This window comes from Rutilus rutilus (assembly GCF_951802725.1).
Source record: "Rutilus rutilus genome assembly, chromosome: 11".
Lineage (NCBI taxonomy): Eukaryota > Metazoa > Chordata > Actinopteri > Cypriniformes > Leuciscidae > Rutilus > Rutilus rutilus.
Genome location: NC_140216.1, coordinates 25299990 through 25318378, shown reverse-complemented (window position 1 = coordinate 25318378; position 18389 = coordinate 25299990). Strand labels below are relative to the sequence as shown.

The following is an 18389-nucleotide window of genomic DNA, read 5'->3' as shown; positions in this document are numbered from 1 at the left end:
ATAGGTGGCGCTACAGTGCAAAAACCAAAAAAATGGCATATTTTTGCTTAAATCTCACCAACCCTTTGTCACAGACTCAAGTGTCTTATATCATTGGAATCCTTGGCTCAAGCCGAACAAAAAAGGCCTCAAGGATTTCCTTTCCGGTATGCAAATTTCCCGCCATTTTGGATTTTGTCCAAAACCTACTTTTGCGAACTAGTCCTAGGTTTTTTGTCCGATCGGAACCAAACAAGTGCAGAAATGTTCTCTGGAGTCTGAATATCAATAATTATTAAAAAAATGTTTAAATTTTGATTCACGGTCGCTAAGGGGCGCCAAAACGTTCGAAGGAGGCGGAGCTAGTTTTACTAAAATGGCTATAACTCCAGAAGTAAATGAGTTATCTTCACCAAACTTGGTACACATGTGTAAGAGGTCAATCTAAGGTCACAGTAAAGAAATCGCGGTGATTAGCCACATGGTGGCGCTATAACATTAAAAAAACATAAAACAGGCTATAACCACCTGACCGTTTGTCCGATTGACTTGAAAATTGGTATGCAGTGTCTTGGTCCAAGGTGCCATGTATGTCTATGAGGACATTGGTGTATCTCGAAAAACATGGCCGCCATCGGCCAATGAAGTTTGAGCACATATTAGACAAGGTTAACGGAGGCCAATAGGCCTTTTTCACACTTCCGGGTTTAGTGTTTCCGGTGCTCACCGACGCAGGGTAAACTTACTTCCGGTGACTATAACAATGGCCGAGTCCAAAAATAAGTGTTGCTGTAGCGTCCCTCAGTGTAGCAATTCTAGGCAAAAACAACCTTATTTAAGTTTTCACGGGTATCCTTTGAACGAAGACCTAAAAAAGAAATGGGTCATCGCTATTAAACGTGATGAAGGGTCTACGTTCGTCATTCGGAGAGGCAGCACGTATGTCTGCAGTCAGCATTTTACCGCTGACGACTACATTCCAGGAAGTTCGCGGCTGAAGGTTGGTGCCATTCCCAGTCGTTTCCCTTGGAACAATTTCTATGTACTCCCTCAAAGACTATCAGCTTTTGAGAGATCTGCCGTTCGACTTGGCGCGGATGTACGTGTTCGGGAGCAGCCGGTGGTCACAGAAGATGCACCCAATGAATCCAGTCATATTGAGGAACATGACTACGAGGCACGCCCACCTGCCGGTAAGCACTTATGTTGACTTTTGCTTGTGTATTTCGGTGATATATATACACACACACAGTCTACACACACATATACATATATATATATATATATATATATATATATATATACATATATGTATATGTGTGTGTGTGTGTATATATATATATATTATATATGTATATGTATGCATATGTGTGTGTGTGTGTGTGTGTATATATATATATATATATATATATATATATATGTATATGTATGCATATGTGTGTGTGTGTGTGTGTGTGTGTATATATATATATATATATATATATATATATATATATGTATATGTATGCATATGTGTGTGTGTGTGTGTGTGTATATATATATATACATATATACATATATATATATATATATATATATATATATATATATATATATATATATATATGTATATGTATATGTATATGTATATATATATATACACACACACACACACACACAAATATACGTAATTAGTTGCTAACTATACTATTTTACATTTTTATAGGTGCATTAGATGAGGCTCTGCAGTACATTGGAGAGCTGGAGGCTAAACTGCAGAAAATGTCACTGGAGAAACAAACAACAATGAGCAGATTTTGTGTTTCTGATCACACAATTAAATACTACACGAAGTTTCCCTCACAGGAAGTTTTCCAGGTGTTCTGGGAATCTGTTTGTCCGTCTGCCAGCAATCTTGTGTACTGGACTAAGGCACAGAGGATGGGACAGGAAGCATCCCCAAGCCCTAGCCCTGCACGGAAGATCCAGCTCATAGATGAACTGTTCATGTATTCCTGTCGGGTAGCTGCTGGACTGAGGGAACAAGTAATCGCTGACATTTTCGGGGTAAGCGTGGCCACAGTGAGTAGGGCCATTATCACCTGGGCTAACTACCTGTTCTTTGTGTTGGGTTCAGTACCCATTTGGATGTCCAGGCAACAAATATGCTTCTCCATGCCAGAGAAGTACAGTTTGTTCTGTCCAAACCTGCGAGTCATCCTGGATTGCACAGAAATCCGCTGTGAGAGCCCCACATCTCTGACACTCCACTCAGAGATCTTCTCCAGCTACAAGAGCACTACAACATTTAAAGGTCTGGTTGGAGTAGCTCCGTGTGGTGCAATGACTTTCATCTCCCAGCTTTACACAGGTTCAATCTCCGACAAAGAGATCACAAAGAAGTCCGGCATTTTGGACCTGCTTGAACCTGGAGATGACGTCATGGCAGACAAGGGGTTCACAATCGAGGATATGCTCTCCAGTGTTGGTGCTAGACTGATCATTCCACCTTTCAAACGTGCTAAGCAGTTCAGCAAACAGGACTGTGATAAAACACAGGCCATTGCACGCCTCAGAATTCTGGTGGAAAGGGTCATTCGAAGGGTCAAGGAAAACCACATTTTTGATTCTGTTGTGCCACTCACTTTGTCAGGAAGCATCAACCAGATCTGGCATAATTGCTGTTTTATGATTAATTACCAGGGACCAATGTTTCTTGAGCAGTGAATGTATAGTATAATAGTATGTATAATAAATATTAGATATTTACACTGACAGTGTGATTGTTACAATAGTAGTGATAGACTTTCAATATTTAACATCATTAAATATCTTTTTACTTTTTTTTCTTTGTACTGTAGCATTTGATCAAATGTATATTGTCATTATTTATACTGTTTCCTGAAAATAATTTGACAGACACAATGAAATAGTTGACAACAAAATACTTTTTTTAATAAGAATTCATTAAAAAAAATGTCAACTCAGTTCTGCTGTTCATTGTTATTTCACACAATATAAATACATATACAATTAATAAATGTGTATGCATACATATAATCAGATATATTACACAAGATCAAATTCAAAATATAAGCATGTATTCACCATTATGTACATAAATATATATACAATTGTAAGAATAAATCCACAGGTCATGTACTATAATATGAACAGAAACTGTCCATTTATACCACTGAAAGATACACATCCATGTAAACACTATAATAGTACAAGTCTAGCTTGTCTTTCATTGATGCTATGAAGGCATCATCTCGCCAGATCCTCTGTATTGTGAAATCTGATTTTGTGTCAGTCACAAAGTCACACCACTGTAGACCAGTCACTGCAAGCTGGCCTTGAACCTGCCAGTAGTACTTGTGGGTCTCTTTGAGTTTGGCTTGTCCTCTTTGCAGTTTAATAAATGGAACCTGGGCAATGTTATCAGCAGATGTGCTTTTTACCTCCACTAGGCCAAATTGGAAGGTTTCAGATGGATCATGCACTCGTCCATCAGGACTGGCTCCTAGATGTGGTGCTTCTGGATTGATAATAAACCCACATGGTAGGACACTAACACTGGCTGTCTCAGAATATTTTCTCAAAATATCTGGCTCAAGTTCAAGGCCGCGTTTCATAGCACTTGTCTGCCTCGTGCCTTTGATGATTCTTACCGCTAATGACTGACCAGATGAATCCCCAACTACATGACAAACCTCCCTGAACCTGCTTGCAGTAACCCTTGATTGCCGCATTTTTCCCCAAGCAGTGCATTTTGACTGTAGTCTTGTGGCCTCTTCAATCTGACAAGCGGAACAATGGGTAACCTGTATAGACTCCAGATGAAGTGATTGATGGTGTGTGGGCACATATTTAAAATTACAGCCAAACTGATAGCCAAGCACAGGTAGTGGGGGGAAATTAACAACAGGAACATCTGCAGCTATAGGGGGACATTGGTATGAAAGTGGACTACCACGAGGTACAGGACCAAACTGTGAGGGGACCAACTCTATCTTTGACATGCCCTCTAGTATGTGTGCCAGCAAAGGCCGGGGATGGATCTGACTCAGTTTTGTACCAGAAGCCAAGACATCAGGATCTGGAAGGGGACCTAAAGAAATTAATACAAACTATTAGTCTTGAACACATTAAGTTGTAGCTGAGTACACGTGTACACATACAGTGTTGTGTATTACCTGTGTAAGCCCTGTATAGGGTAGACTTGATTCCAGTCTTCCCAGCTGACTTTGGCTTCAGGACAACAAGTTCACTCACTGCCTCTGGATGGACTCCCTTAGTATAAAACAAACAAATGCAGTGTTAAAGTATTCTGGAAACGCTTTATAATAAGGTTATATACATTGACATTAGATTATGCATTTAGTCAATATAAAATAATAATGAGTAATAACAGTAAACAGATTGTATTAATCTTGGGTGATGTTAATTTATACCTTTGTTACTTAATCTGCACTCTTGTGCATTATTAGTCCATAATGCTTTGATGTTAACATGTACTTAGGCTACTTGTTTGTTTGAGTTGATACTATAGTGTTCTTACAAATTGCAGAAAAGAAAAAAAATACATGCCTGTGTTCTTGGACGATGCCATCTCTGTGGCTCACTCGTGCAGGCCAGTGGTGGTGGGACAGACTGTAAATTCAGCTGCACATAGTGGGCCGTCTGATACACAAGTGCTGTCAGATGGTTGCACAACCCTTTACCAGCTGCACAGCTGCACATATAGGCAGAAATACAAACAATCTCTTCTGTATCCAATGACACCTGTTTGAGAAGACAAATAGTTTAGCTAATGAATTGTAATTTTATGCTGTGAGCTACATTAAAGGGATAGTTCACTTCAAAATGTAAATTAATACCGAAAAAGTTTATGTTGTCCTCATAGTATCTGTTACCATATTTGTCAACACCCACTAAGGCTCCTGTCTTGATATCATCACATTTCAATTATGTCTTGAATCCCATTGACTTCCATAGTAGGAAAGAAAAAAATACTATGGAAGTCAATGGGACCAGTAAACGGTTTGGTTACTGAAATTCTTCAAAATATCTTCCTTTGTGTTCAGCAGAAGAAAGAAATTCATACAGGTTTGAGACAACTTTAGGGTGAGTATATGATAACAGAATTTTCATTTTGAAGTGAACTATCCCTTTAAGTGCTGTTAATTGAAAGCTGCAAACAGCAGCAAAAGCAAGAAATACAGCTGTAGTCTGCAACCGCAGAAGCAATGAAAGAGACATAACTAAAAACCAACAAGGAAAACCTTAAGACAGGTGAAACTAAAATAAAGGGAAATAAAAATCTGCAACCGCAGTAACTTGATATCAGAACGATCTGACTAACTCATATAAGCCAACAGGCATATTAAATATAACCTCAAGTGTGTGGGGCTCCTCATTTTTCCTCATAGACCGAAAACATCTAGCTCTCACTACCACCTTGCGATCAACAACATTAGAAACTGAACACATAAAAATGGTTAGCAATTAGCATTCATAATGTTGCAAGTGCTAGCGCCAGATAGTTGTCAACTTACCTTGATAATTGTGAATAAAATCCTCAACGAAGAATTTATAGCCCTTGCTCAGTCTTGCTTCTTTAACTGTTGAATGCCGCCCAACAATTCTGTCAACATCCTCAAATCTGAGTCGTGGCAGTGTCGAGAGAGAAGTTGTGAAATACCGCTCCATGTTCACTCTGTATGAAAACACCGTAGTTTCACCTCTGGCGGAAATCCGTTTACCCGGCGTGACGTAGTTTCCGGTTGCGTGTGAAAAAGGCCTATCAGAACGAAACTCAGTGGGCATGTTCGGCTCAAGCCCCTAGACGTCTGTAAGAGTTTTGAAAGAAATCGGCCACTAGTTGGCGCTAACGAGTTTAATGGCTCTGTAATCACGTGGTGTTAAACTTATTGTCACAAAATGCATATCATTTGATAGATCTGCTCATGCTGAACAACTTTGCCTCAAGAACTATTGCTGTCAATCAAACCGTTCATTAAATATTCGTAATTATGTTAAAAACCTACTTTTGCGAACTAGTCCCTGGTTTTTCGCCCGATCGGAACCAGACCAGTCTAGGACAATTCTCTGGACTCTCTAGATCAATAATTATCAAAAAAAAGTTGAACTTTTGCATTTGGATGGCTGTAATAGGGTAATTTATAAAATGGGCGGGGCAAAATAAATAAAAAAACCTATAAATCATAAATAAAAACTCAGAACTTCACAAAAATTGGTGAACATATGTGAAATAACATCATTAACAAGCATGCCAAATTTTATGGAGATCGGACCAAAGGTGGCGCTATAACTGTTAAAAAGCTTTAAAACCATATATTTCCTAGGATAAATGGTCTTTTTCATCTATTATGTCAGTAGTTACATGCTTGCTAAATAAATCTTAATAACTTTTGATGCTTTTATGCTTAAAGGCCTTAAAGGCCTTAATTGCTTGAACCCCGATAAATGCTGCTTGCAGCTTTAATTAGGGGTTCAAGCATGAAATGCTGAAACCCTATTGTAATTGTAAGGATTTTTATTATTATTATTTTTCTTCTCCGCTAAAACGCATCGTGCAGCCCAAACCGTAAGTGCTAGAGACTTGAAACTTGGCCAGAAGGTAGTACAAAAATCGAGGAGAGGTTCAGAGAATATGACCCAGATTGGCCAATAGGTGGCGCTACAGCGCAAAAAACAAAAAAATTGCACATTTTTGCTTAAATGTCATTAACCGTTTGTCACAGACTCAAGTGTCTTATATCATTGGAATCCTTGGGTCAAGCCGAACAAAATTGGCCTCAAGGATTTCATTTCCGGTATGCAAATTTTTCCGCCATTTTGGATTTTGTCCAAAACCTACTTTTGCGAACTAGTCCTAGGTTTTTCGCCCGATCGGAACCAAACCAGTGCAGAAATGTTGTCTGGAGTCTGAATATCAATAATTATTGAAAAAAAGTTGAAATTTCGATTCACGGTCACTAAGGGGCGCCAAAACGTTCGAAGAAGGCGGAGCCTATTTTACTAAAATGGCTATAACTCCAGAAGTAAATCAGGTATCTTCACCAAACTCGGTACACATGTGTAAGAGGTCAATCTGAGGTCACAGTAAAAAAATCGCGGCGATTGGCCACATGGTGGCGCTATAACATGACAAAAACATAAAACAGGCTATAACCACCTGACCGTTAGTCCGATTGACTTGAAAATTGGTATGCAGTGTCTTGGTCCAAGGTGCCATGTATGTGTATGAGGACATTGGCGTATCTTGAAAAACATGGCCGCCATCGGCCAATGAAGTTTGAGCACCTATTAGACAAGGTTAACGGAGGCCAATCGGAACGAAACTCGATGGGCATATTCGACTCATGGCCCTAGAGGTCTGTAAGAATTTTGAAAGAAATCGGCCACTAGTTGGCGCTAACGAGTTTTATGGCTCTGTAATCACGTGGTGTTACACTTATTGTCACAAAATGCATATCATTTGATAGACCTCCTCATCTTGAACAACTTTGCCTCAAGAACTATTGCTGTCAATCAAACAGTTCATTAAATATTCATGAATATGTTAAAAACCTACTTTTGCGAACTAGTCCTAGGTTTTTCGCCCGATCAGAACCAAACCAGTCTAGGACAATTCTCTGGACTCTCTAGATCAATAATTATCAAAAAAAAGTTGAACTTTTACATTTGGGTGGCTGTAACAGGGTCATTTAGAAAATGGGCGTGGCAAAATACACTAAAAAGCCTATAAATCCTAAATGAAAACTCAGAACTTCACAAAAATTGGTGAGCATATGTACAATAACATCATTAACAAGCATGAACAATGTTATGGACATCGGATGATAGGTGGCGCTATAACTGTTAAAAAGCTTTAAAACCATGTATTTCCTATGGTAAAATGCCTGTATTGGCTGTAAATTGACTTTTCCATCTATTATTTCAGTGGTTAAAAGATTTCTAAATAAATTTTAATGTCTTAAATGCTTATGTGCTTAAAGGCCTTAAATGCTTGAACCCCGATAAATGCTGCTTGCAGCTTTAATTAGGGGTTCAAGCATGAAATGCTGAAACCCTATTGTAATTGTGCTGATTTTTATTATTAGGGGTTCAAGCATGAAATGCTGAAACCCTATTGTAATTGTGCTGATTTTTATTATTATTATTATTATTCTGCCGTAAAACGCATCGTGCAGCCTAAACCGTAAGTGCTAGAGACTTGAAACTTGGCCAGAAGGTAGTACAAAAATCGAGGAGAGGTTCAGAGAATATGAGCTAGATTGGCCAATAGGTGGCGCTAAAGTGCAAAAAACAAAAAAATGGCATATTTTTGCTTAAATCTCATCAACCCTTTGTCACAGACTCAAGTGTCTTATATCTTTGGAATCCTTGGGTCAAGCCGAACAAAAAAGGCCTCAAGGATTTCATTTCCGGTATGCAAATTTTCCCGCCATTTTGGATTTTGTCCAAAACCTACTTTTGCGAACTAGTCCCTGGTTTTTCGCCTGATCGGAACCAAACCAGTGCAGAAATATTCACAGGAGTCTGAAGATCAATAATTATTGAAAAAAATGTAAAATTTCGATCCACGGTTGCTAAAGGGTATCAAAACGTTCGCAGGAGGCGGAGCTAATTATACAAAAATGGCTATAACTCGTGAACGAAATGAGATATTTTCACCAAACTCGGTACACATATGTAAGAGCTCAAGTTGAGGTCACAGTAAAAAAATCGCGGTGATTGGCCTCATGGTGGCGCTATAATATGAAAAAAACATAAAACAGGCTATAACCACCTGACCGTTAGTCCGATTGACTTGAAAATTGGTATGCAGTGTCTTGGTCCAAGGTGCCATGTATGTCTATGAGGACATTGGTGTATCTCAAAAAACATGGCCGCTATCGGCCAATGAAGTTTGAGCACCTATTAGACAAGGTTAACGGAGGCCGATCAGAACGAAACTCAGTGGGCCTGTTCGGCTCAAGCCCCTAGAGGTCTGTAAGAACTTTGAAAGAAATCGGCCACTAGTTGGCGCTAACGAGTTTTATGGCTCTGTAATCACGTGGTGTTACACTTATCGTCACAAAATGCATATCATATGATAGATCTGCTCATGCTGAACAACTTTGCCTCTAGAACCATTGCTGTCAATCAAACAGTTCATTAAATATTCATGAATATGTTAAAAACCTACTTTTGTGAACTAGTCCCTGGTTTTTCGCCCGATCGGAACCAGACCAGTCTAGGACAATTCTCTGGACTCTCTAGATAAATAATTATCGAAAAAAAGTTGAACTTTTGCATTTGCCTGGCTGTAACAGGGTCATTTACAAAAGGGGCTTGGCAAAATACACTAAAATGCCTATAAATCATAAATGAAAACTCAGAACTTCACAAAAATTGGTGAGCATATGTGACATAACATCATTAACAAGCATGCCAAATTTTATGGAGATCGGACCAAAGGTGGCGCTATAACTGTTAAAAAGCTTTAAAACCATATATTTCCCATGGTAAACTGCCTGTATTGGCTGTAAATGGTCTTTTCCGTCTATTATGTCAATTGTTAAATGCCTGCTAAATAAAACTTAATGTCTTTTGATGCTTGTGTGCTTAAAGGCCTTAACTGCTTGAACCCCGATAAATGCTGCTTGCAGCTTTAATTATTATTATTATTCTGCCGTAAAACGCATCGTGCAGCCTAAACCGTAAGTGCTAGAGACTTGAAACTTGGCCAGAAGGTAGTACAAAAATCGAGGAGAGGTTCAGAGAATATGAGCTAGATTGGCCAATAGGTGGCGCTACAGTGCAAAAAACAAAAAAATGGCATATTTTTGCTTAAATCTCATCAACCCTTTGTCACAGACTCAAGTGTCTTATATCTTTGGAATCCTTGGGTCAAGCCGAACAAAAAAGGCCTCAAGGATTTCATTTCCGGTATGCAAATTTTCCCGCCATTTTGGATTTTGTCCAAAACCTACTTTTGCGAACTAGTCCCTGGTTTTTCGCCCGATCGGAACCAAACCAGTGCAGAAATATTCACAGGAGTCTGAAGATCAATAATTATCGAAAAAAATGTAAAATTTCGATCCACGGTTGCTAAGGAGTATCAAAACGTTTGCAGGAGGCGGAGCTAATTATACAAAAATGGCTATAACTCGTGAACGAAATGAGATATTTTCACCAAACTCGGTACACATATGTAAGAGCTCAAGTTGAGGTCACAGTAAAAAAATCGCGGTGATTGGCCTCATGGTGGCGCTATAATATGAAAAAAACATAAAACAGGCTATAACCACCTGACCGTTAGTCCGATTGACTTGAAAATTGGTATGCAGTGTCTTGGTCCAAGGTGCCATGTATGTCTATGAGGACATTGGTGTATCTCAAAAAACATGGCCGCTATCGGCCAATGAAGTTTGAGCACCTATTAGACAAGGTTAACGGAGGCCGATCAGAATGAAACTCAGTGGGCATGTTCGGCTCAAGCCCCTAGAGGTCTGTAAGAACTTTGAAAGAAATCGGCCACTAGTTGGCGCTAACGAGTTTTATGGCTCTGTAATCACGTGGTGTTACACTTATCGTCACAAAATGCATATCATATGATAGATCTGCTCATGCTGAACAACTTTGCCTCTAGAACCATTGCTGTCAATCAAACAGTTCATTAAATATTCATGAATATGTTAAAAACCTACTTTTGCGAACTAGTCCTAGGTTTTTCGCCCGATCGGAACCAGACCAGTCTAGGACAATTCTCTGGACTCTCTAGATCAATAATTATCAAAAAAAAGTTGAACTTTTGCATTTGGATTGCTGTAATAGGGTCATTTATAAAATGGGCGTGGCAAAATACAATCAAAAGCCTATAAATCCTAAACAAAAACTCAGAACTTCACAAAAATTGGTGAGCATATGTGACATACCATCCTTAACAAGCATGCAAAATTTTATGGAGATTGGACCAAAGGTGGCACTATAACTGTTAAAAAGCTTTAAAACCATATATTTCCTATGGTAAATGGTCTTTTTCATCTATTATGTCAGTAGTTACATGCTTGCTAAATAAATCTTAATAACTTTTGATGCTTTTATGCTTAAAGGCCTTAAAGGCCTTAATTGCTTGAACCCCGATAAATGCTGCTTGCAGCTTTAATTAGGGGTTCAAGCATGAAATGCTGAAACCCTATTGTAATTGTGCTGATTTTTATTATTAGGGGTTCAAGCATGAAATGCTGAAACCCTATTGTAATTGTGCTGATTTTTATTATTAGGGGTTCAAGCACGAAGTGCTGAAACCCTATTGTAATTGTACTGATTTTTATTATTATTTTTCTTCTCCGCTAAAACGCATCGTGCAGCCCAAACCGTAAGAGCTGGAACCTTGAAACTTTGCCAGATGGTAGTACAAAAATCGAGGAGAGGTTCAGAGAGTATGACCCCGATTGGCCCATAGGTGGCGCTATAGCAACCAAAAGCGCGAAACTGTTCATAACTCCTAGACCGTATATCGTAGACTCAAGTGTCTTATATCATTGGAAAGCTGGATACTTGAAGAACAAAACGTATATCTCCGATTTCATTTCCGGTATGCAAATTTTTCCGCCATTTTGAATTTTGTTAAAAACCTACTTTTGCGAACTAGTCCTAGGTTTTTCGTCCGATCGGAACCAAACCAGTGCAGAAATGTTCTCTGGAGACTGAATATCAATAATTATCGAAAAAAAGTAGAAATTTCGATTCACGGTCGCTAAGGGGCGCCAAAATGTATGTTGTGGGAGGAGCCTATTGTACTAAAACAGCTATAACTCCAGAAGTAAATGAGGTATCTTCACCAAACTCGGTACGTATATGTAAGAGGTCAATCTGAGGTAACAGTAAAAAAATCGCGGCGATTGGCCACATGGTGGCGCTATAACATGAAAAAAAGATAAAACAGGCTATAACCACCTGACCATTAGTCCGATTGACTTGAAAATTGGTATGCAGTGTCTTGGTCCAAGGCCCCATGTATGTCTATGAGGACATTGGTGTATCTCAAAAAACATGGCCGCCATCGGCCAATGAAGTTTGAGCACCTATTAGACAAGGTTAACGGAGGCCAATCAGAACGAAACTCAGTGGGCATGTTCGGCTCAAGCCCCTAGAGGTCTGTAAGAATTTTGAAAGAAATCGGCCACTAGTTGGCGCTAACGAGTTTTACGGCTCTGTAATCACGTGGTGTTACAAATATCCACACAATATGCATATCATTTGATAGATCTCCTCATCCTGAACAACTTTGCCTCAAGAACCATTGCTGTCAATCAAACTGTTCATTAATTATTCATGAATATGTTAAAAACCTACTTTTGCGAACTAGTCCCTGGTTTTTCGCCCGATCGGAACCAGACCAGTCTAGGAAAATTCTCTGGACTCTCCTGATCAATAATTATCGAAAAAAAGTTGAACTTTTGAATTTTTCGTATGGCTATAATTGGGTCATAATGAAAATGGGTGTGGCAAAATGTACTCAAAAGCTTATAAATTCTAAACGAAAACTCAGAACTTCACGAAAATTGGTGAGCATATGTGCCATAATATTCTAAACAAGCATGCCAAATTTCATGTTGATCGGACCATAGCTGGCGCTATAACTGTTAAAAAGGTTTGAAAACTATATATTTCCTATGGTAAATTGCCTGTATTGGCTGTAAATGGACTTTTCCATCTATTATTTCAGTGTTTAAAAGCTTTCTAAATAAAACTTAATGTCTTAAATGCTTATGTGCTTAAAGGCCTTAAATGCTTGAACCCCGATAAATGCTGCTTGCAGCTTTAATTATTATTATTATTCTGCCGTAAAACGCATCGTGCAGCCTAAACCGTAAGTGCTAGAGACTTGAAACTTGGCCAGAAGGTAGTACAAAAATCGAGGAGAGGTTCAGAGAATATGAGCTAGATTGGCCAATAGGTGGCGCTACAGTGCAAAAAACAAAAAAATGGCATATTTTTGCTTAAATCTCATCAACCCTTTGTCACAGACTCAAGTGTCTTATATCTTTGGAATCCTTGGGTCAAGCCGAACAAAAAAGGCCTCAAGGATTTCATTTCCGGTATGCAAATTTTCCCGCCATTTTGGATTATGTCCAAAACCTACTTTTGCGAACTAGTCCCTGGTTTTTCGCCCGATCGGAACCAAACCAGTGCAGAAATATTCACAGGAGTCTGAAGATCAATAATTATCGAAAAAAATGTAAAATTTCGATCCACGGTTGCTAAGGGGTATCAAAACGTTCGCAGGAGGCGGAGCTAATTATACGAAAATGGCTATAACTCGTGAACAAAATGAGATATTTTCACCAAACTCGGTACACATATGTAAGAGCTCAAGTTGAGGTCACAGTAAAAAAATCGCGGTGATTGGCCTCATGGTGGCGCTATAATATGAAAAAAACATAAAACAGGCTATAACCACCTGACCGTTAGTCCGATTGACTTGAAAATTGGTATGCAGTGTCTTGGTCCAAGGTGCCATGTATGTGTATGAGGACATTGGCGTATCTCAAAAAACATGGCCGCCATCGGCCAATGAAGTTTGAGCACCTATTAGACAAGGTTAACGGAGGCCGATCGGAACGAAACTCAATGGGCATGTTCGGCTCATGGCCCTAGAGGTCTGTAAGAATTTTGAAAGAAATCGGCCACTAGTTGGCGCTAATGAGTTTTATGGCTCTGTAATCACGTGGTGTTACACTTATCATCACAAAATGCATATCATTTGATAGATCTGCTTATGCTGAACAACTTTGCCTCTAGAACCATTGCTGTCAATCAAACAGTTTATTAATTATTCACGAATATGTTAAAAACCTACTTTTGCAAACTAGTCCCTGGTTTTTTGCCCGATCGGAACCAAACGAGTCTAGGACAATTCTCTGGACTCTCTAGATCAATAATTATCAAAAAAAAGTTGAACTTTTGCATTTGGATGGCTGTAATAGGGTCATTTATAAAATGGGCGTGTCAAAATACATTAAAAAGCCTATAAATCCTAAATAAAAACTCAGAACTTCACAAAAATTGGTCAGCATATGTGACATAACATCATTAACAAGCATGAAAAATTCTATGGAGATCGGACGATAGGTGGCGCTATAACTGTTAAAAAGCTTTAAAATCATATATTTCCTATGGTAAACTGCCTGTATTGGCTGTAAATGGTCTTTTCCATCTCTGATCATATAATTTTCATATCATAATGTTCAAAACTAGTGCAATACAATTCTCTGGACTCACTAGATCAATAATTGTCAGAAAAAGTTGAACTACTTCATTTGGATAGCTATAATAGGTTCACTTCAAAATCTGGCCTTTACCAAGTCTATATCGATTTTAATCAATGCTCAGACCTTCTTAAAAACAAGTCAGAACGTGTGAAATATCACCCTGAACAAGCATGAAAATTTTCAGACAGATCGGACAAAATTTGCCTCTATAACAGTTAAAAAGGTGAAAATGATATGAATTAATGGCATGTTAAGCCAATAAGTGGTATTTTACTGCCCCCTGCTGTTTAAAATAGTCATTTTCTCATATTGGTATTGGTATCAGCCATGGTAAATCATGATAAATGATGGTGTGTGTGTGTGTGTGTGTGTGTGTGTGTGTGTGTGTGTGTGTGTGTGTGTGTGTGTGTGTGTGTGTGTGTGTGTGTGTGTGTGTGTGGTACAAATATAACAAAGGTTTTATTTTCCAACATGAAAACAAACATAACAGAGTGCTAGTGCACAAACAATAACCGACAATGATAATGGATGAGAGGGGAACTTAAATACACAGATCAAGACAAGGACAACAGGTGACGGTTATGATGATGAGGAGCAGGTGATGATGAGGAGGGTGATGAGGAGCAGGTGCAGGTGATGACGACAGATGGTGAATGTGATGAAGACAGAAGGTGAATGTGATGAAGGTGAATGTGACACCAATATCACTGAAACATTTGTGTGTGTGTGTGTGTGTGTGTGTGTGTAGCATTATTGTGTGTAGCATATGTAGCAAGTATGCATTATTGAGTTAACATGGAAACACTGGTTTGCTTTAGTGCAGAAAACTGGTCAAAATCATGAGGTTTAAAGTGAAAGTGAGCCAATAAGTGGTCTTCTACTGCCCTCTGCTGGCCATTCTACTTATTAATTAAATTTTTCCACATGTGCTTGCATTTATACTTGAATACACACTAAAAATCACTTATTTAGCAATAACTATTATAACACAATCATATTTTGTCAGTGTTAATCACTTTATTTGCACTGACACTTCAAATAATTGCTAGTAATGTGGTAAATCATGGTAAATCATGGTTAACTATGCTGTGTGTGTGTGTGTGTGTGTGTGTGTGTGTGTGTGTGTGTGTGTGTGTGTGTGTGTGTGTGTGTGTGTGTGTGTGTGTAAGCATGCATTGAGTTAACATGGATAAACTGGTTTGCTTTAGTGCAGAAAACTGGTTTAAAGTGAAAGTGAGCCAATAAGTGGTCTTCTACTGCCCTCTGCTGGCCATTCTACTTATTAATGAAATATTTCAACATGTGCTTGCATTCATACTTGAATACACACTAAAAAAATCACTTATATAGCAATAACTATTATAACACAATCATATTTTGTCAGTGTTAATCACTTTATTTGCACTGACACTTCAAATAATTGCTAGTAATGTGATAAATCAGGCTAGAAACATGGTAAATCAAAGTAAATAATACTAGATTGTCGTTTATCTCCTGGTAAATAATACTAGAACGTGGTATATCATGGTAAATCATGGTTAACTATGCTGTGTGTGTATGTGTGTGTGTGTGTGTGTGTGTGTGTGTGTGTGTGTGTGTGTGTGTGTGTGTGTGTGTGTGTAAGCATGCATTGAGTTAACATGGAAAAACTGGTTTGCTTTAGTGCAGAAAACTGGTTTAAAGTGAAAGTGAGCCAATAAGTGGTCTTCTAGTGCCCTCTGCTGGCCATTCTACTTAATAATGAAATATTTTACATGTGCTTTTGCATTCATACTTGGACACACACAAAAAATCACGTATATAACTAACTATTATAACACAATAATATTTTGTCAGTGTTCATCACCTCATTTGCACTGACACTTCACATAATTGCTAGTAATGTGGTTAATCATGCTAGAAACATTGTAAATCATAGTAAATAATACTGAAATGAGGTGTATCAAGGTAAATCATGCTAGAATCCTAATAAATCATTCTGGAACATGGTATATGATAGTAAATCATGCTAGAATCATATTAAATAATTCTAGAATGTGGCAAATCGTTGTGGGAGGAGCCTATTTTACTCAAATGGCTATAACTCAAGAAGTAAATGAGATATCTTCACCAAACTCAGTACACATGTGTATGGGTTCAATTTGAGGTCACAGTAAACAATTTTATGGAGATCGGACCATAGGTGGCGCTATAACTGTTAAAAAGCTTTAAAACCATATATATCCCATGGCAAATTGCCTGTATTGGCTGTAAATGGTCTTTTCCATCTATTATGTCAGTGGTTACATGCTTGCTAAATAAATCTTAATAACTTTTGATGCTTTTGTGCTTAAATGCCTTAAAGGCCTTAACTGCTTGAACCCCGATAAATGCTGCTTGCAGCTTTAATTATTATTATTATTCTGCCGTAAAACGCATCGTGCAGCCTAAACCGTAAGTGCTAGAGACTTGAAACTTGGCCAGAAGGTAGTACAAAAATCGAGGAGAGGTTCAGAGAATATGAGCTAGATTGGCCAATAGGTGGCGCTATAGTGCAAAAAACAAAAAAATTGCATATTTTTGCTTAAATCTCATCAACCCTTTGTCACAGACTCAAGTGTCTTATATCTTTGGAATCCTTGGGTCAAGCCGAACAAAAAAGGCCTCAAGGATTTCATTTCCGGTATGCAAATTTTTCCTCCATTTTGGATTTAGTCCAAAACCTACTTTTGCGAACTAGTCCCTGGTTTTTCGCCCGATCGGAACCAAACCAGTGCAGAAATATTCACAGGAGTCTGAAGATCAATAATTATCGAAAAAAATGTAAAATTTCGATCCACGGTTGCTAAGGGGTATCAAAACGTTCGCAGGAGGCGGAGCTAATTATACGAAAATGGCTATAACTCGTGAACGAAATGAGATATTTTCACCAAACTCGGTACACATATGTATGAGCTCAAGTTGAGGTCACAGTAAAAAAATCGCGACGATTGGCCTCATGGTGGCGCTATAAAATGAAAAAAACATAAAACAGGCTATAACCACCTGACCGTTAGTCCGATTGACTTGAAAATTGGTATGCAGTGTCTTGGTCCAAGGTGCCATGTATGTGTATGAGGACATTGGCGTATCTCAAAAAACATGGCCGCCATCGGCCAACGAAGTTTGAGCACCTATTAGACAAGGTTAACGGAGGCCGATCGGAACGAAACTCGATGGGCATGTTCGGCTCATGGCCCTAAAGGTCTGTAAGAATTTTGAAAGAAATCGGCCACTAGTTGGCGCTAACGAGTTTTACGGCTCTGTAATCACGTGGTGTTACAAATATCCACACAATATGCATATCATTTGATAGATCTCCTCATCCTGAACAACTTTGCCTCAAGAACCATTGCTGTCAATCAAACTGTTCATTAATTATTCATTAATATGTTAAAAACCTACTTTTGCGAACTAGTCCTAGGTTTTTTGCCCGATCGGAACCAGACCAGTCTAGGACAATTCTCTGGACTCTCTAGATCAATAATTATCAAAAAAAAGTTGAACTTTTGCATTTGGATGGCTGTAATAGGGTAATTTATAAAATGGGCGTGTCTAAATACATTAAAAAGCCTATAAATCCTAAATAAAAACTCAGAACTTAACAAAAATTGGTCAGCATATGTGACATAACATCATTAACAAGCATGAAAAATTCTATGGAGATCGGACGATAGGTGGCGCTATAACTGTTAAAAAGCTTTAAAATCATATATTTCCTATGGTAAACTGCCTGTATTGGCTGTAAATGGTCTTTTCCATCTCTGATCATATAATTTTCATATCATAATGTTCAAAACTAGTGCAATACAATTCTCTGGACTCACTAGATCAATAATTGTCAGAAAAAGTTGAACTACTTCATTTGGATAGCTATAATAGGTTCACTTCAAAATCTGGCCTTTACCAAGTGTCCCCGAAAGCCTATATCTCTTTAATCAATGCTCAGACCTTCTTAAAAACAAGTCAGAACGTGTGAAATATCACCCTGAACAAGCATGAAAATTTTCAGACAGATCGGACAAAATTTGCCTCTATAACAGTTAAAAAGGTGAAAATGATATGAATTAATGGCATGTTAAGCCAATAAGTGGTATTTTACTGCCCCATGCTGTTTAA

The 18389-nt window shown here is 38.4% G+C and overlaps 3 protein-coding genes across 5 annotated transcripts in view; 2 read left to right on the top strand and 1 right to left on the bottom strand.

Moving 5' to 3' along the window:
- fkbp10a (FKBP prolyl isomerase 10a) overlaps positions 1-18389 on the top strand; it is a 355663-nt gene that overhangs the window by 259447 nt on the left and 77827 nt on the right. The window lies entirely within an intron of this gene.
- On the top strand, positions 683-2890 carry LOC311299849 (uncharacterized protein). Its single transcript, XM_084423729.1, has 2 exons — positions 683-1172; positions 1685-2890. Exons 1-2 carry the CDS (start codon positions 743-745, stop codon positions 2683-2685), a joined length of 1431 nt encoding a protein of 476 aa, XP_084279855.1. The 5' UTR covers positions 683-742; the 3' UTR covers positions 2686-2890.
- On the bottom strand, positions 2889-5762 carry LOC311299850 (uncharacterized protein). Its single transcript, XM_084423730.1, has 4 exons — positions 5520-5762; positions 4548-4746; positions 4158-4250; positions 2889-4072 (listed from the first exon to the last, which is right to left on the bottom strand). Exons 2-4 carry the CDS (start codon positions 4702-4704, stop codon positions 3147-3149), a joined length of 1176 nt encoding a protein of 391 aa, XP_084279856.1. The 5' UTR covers positions 4705-4746; positions 5520-5762; the 3' UTR covers positions 2889-3146.

Excerpts from the sequence above, each read along its gene's own strand:
- LOC311299849 (XM_084423729.1), top strand. The coding sequence starts at position 743 with ATGGCCGAGTCCAAAAATAAGTGTTGCTGTAGCGTCCCTCAGTGTAGC. Across the intron at positions 1,173-1,684 it reads CGAGGCACGCCCACCTGCCG|GTGCATTAGATGAGGCTCTG; the intron begins GTAAGCACTTAT and ends ACATTTTTATAG.
- LOC311299850 (XM_084423730.1), bottom strand. The coding sequence starts at position 4,704 with ATGTGCAGCTGTGCAGCTGGTAAAGGGTTGTGCAACCATCTGACAGCA. Across the intron at positions 4,251-4,547 it reads TCGTCCAAGAACACAGGCAT|TCCATCCAGAGGCAGTGAGT; the intron begins GTATTTTTTTTC and ends ATACTAAGGGAG. Across the intron at positions 4,073-4,157 it reads CCTATACAGGGCTTACACAG|GTCCCCTTCCAGATCCTGAT; the intron begins GTAATACACAAC and ends TAATTTCTTTAG.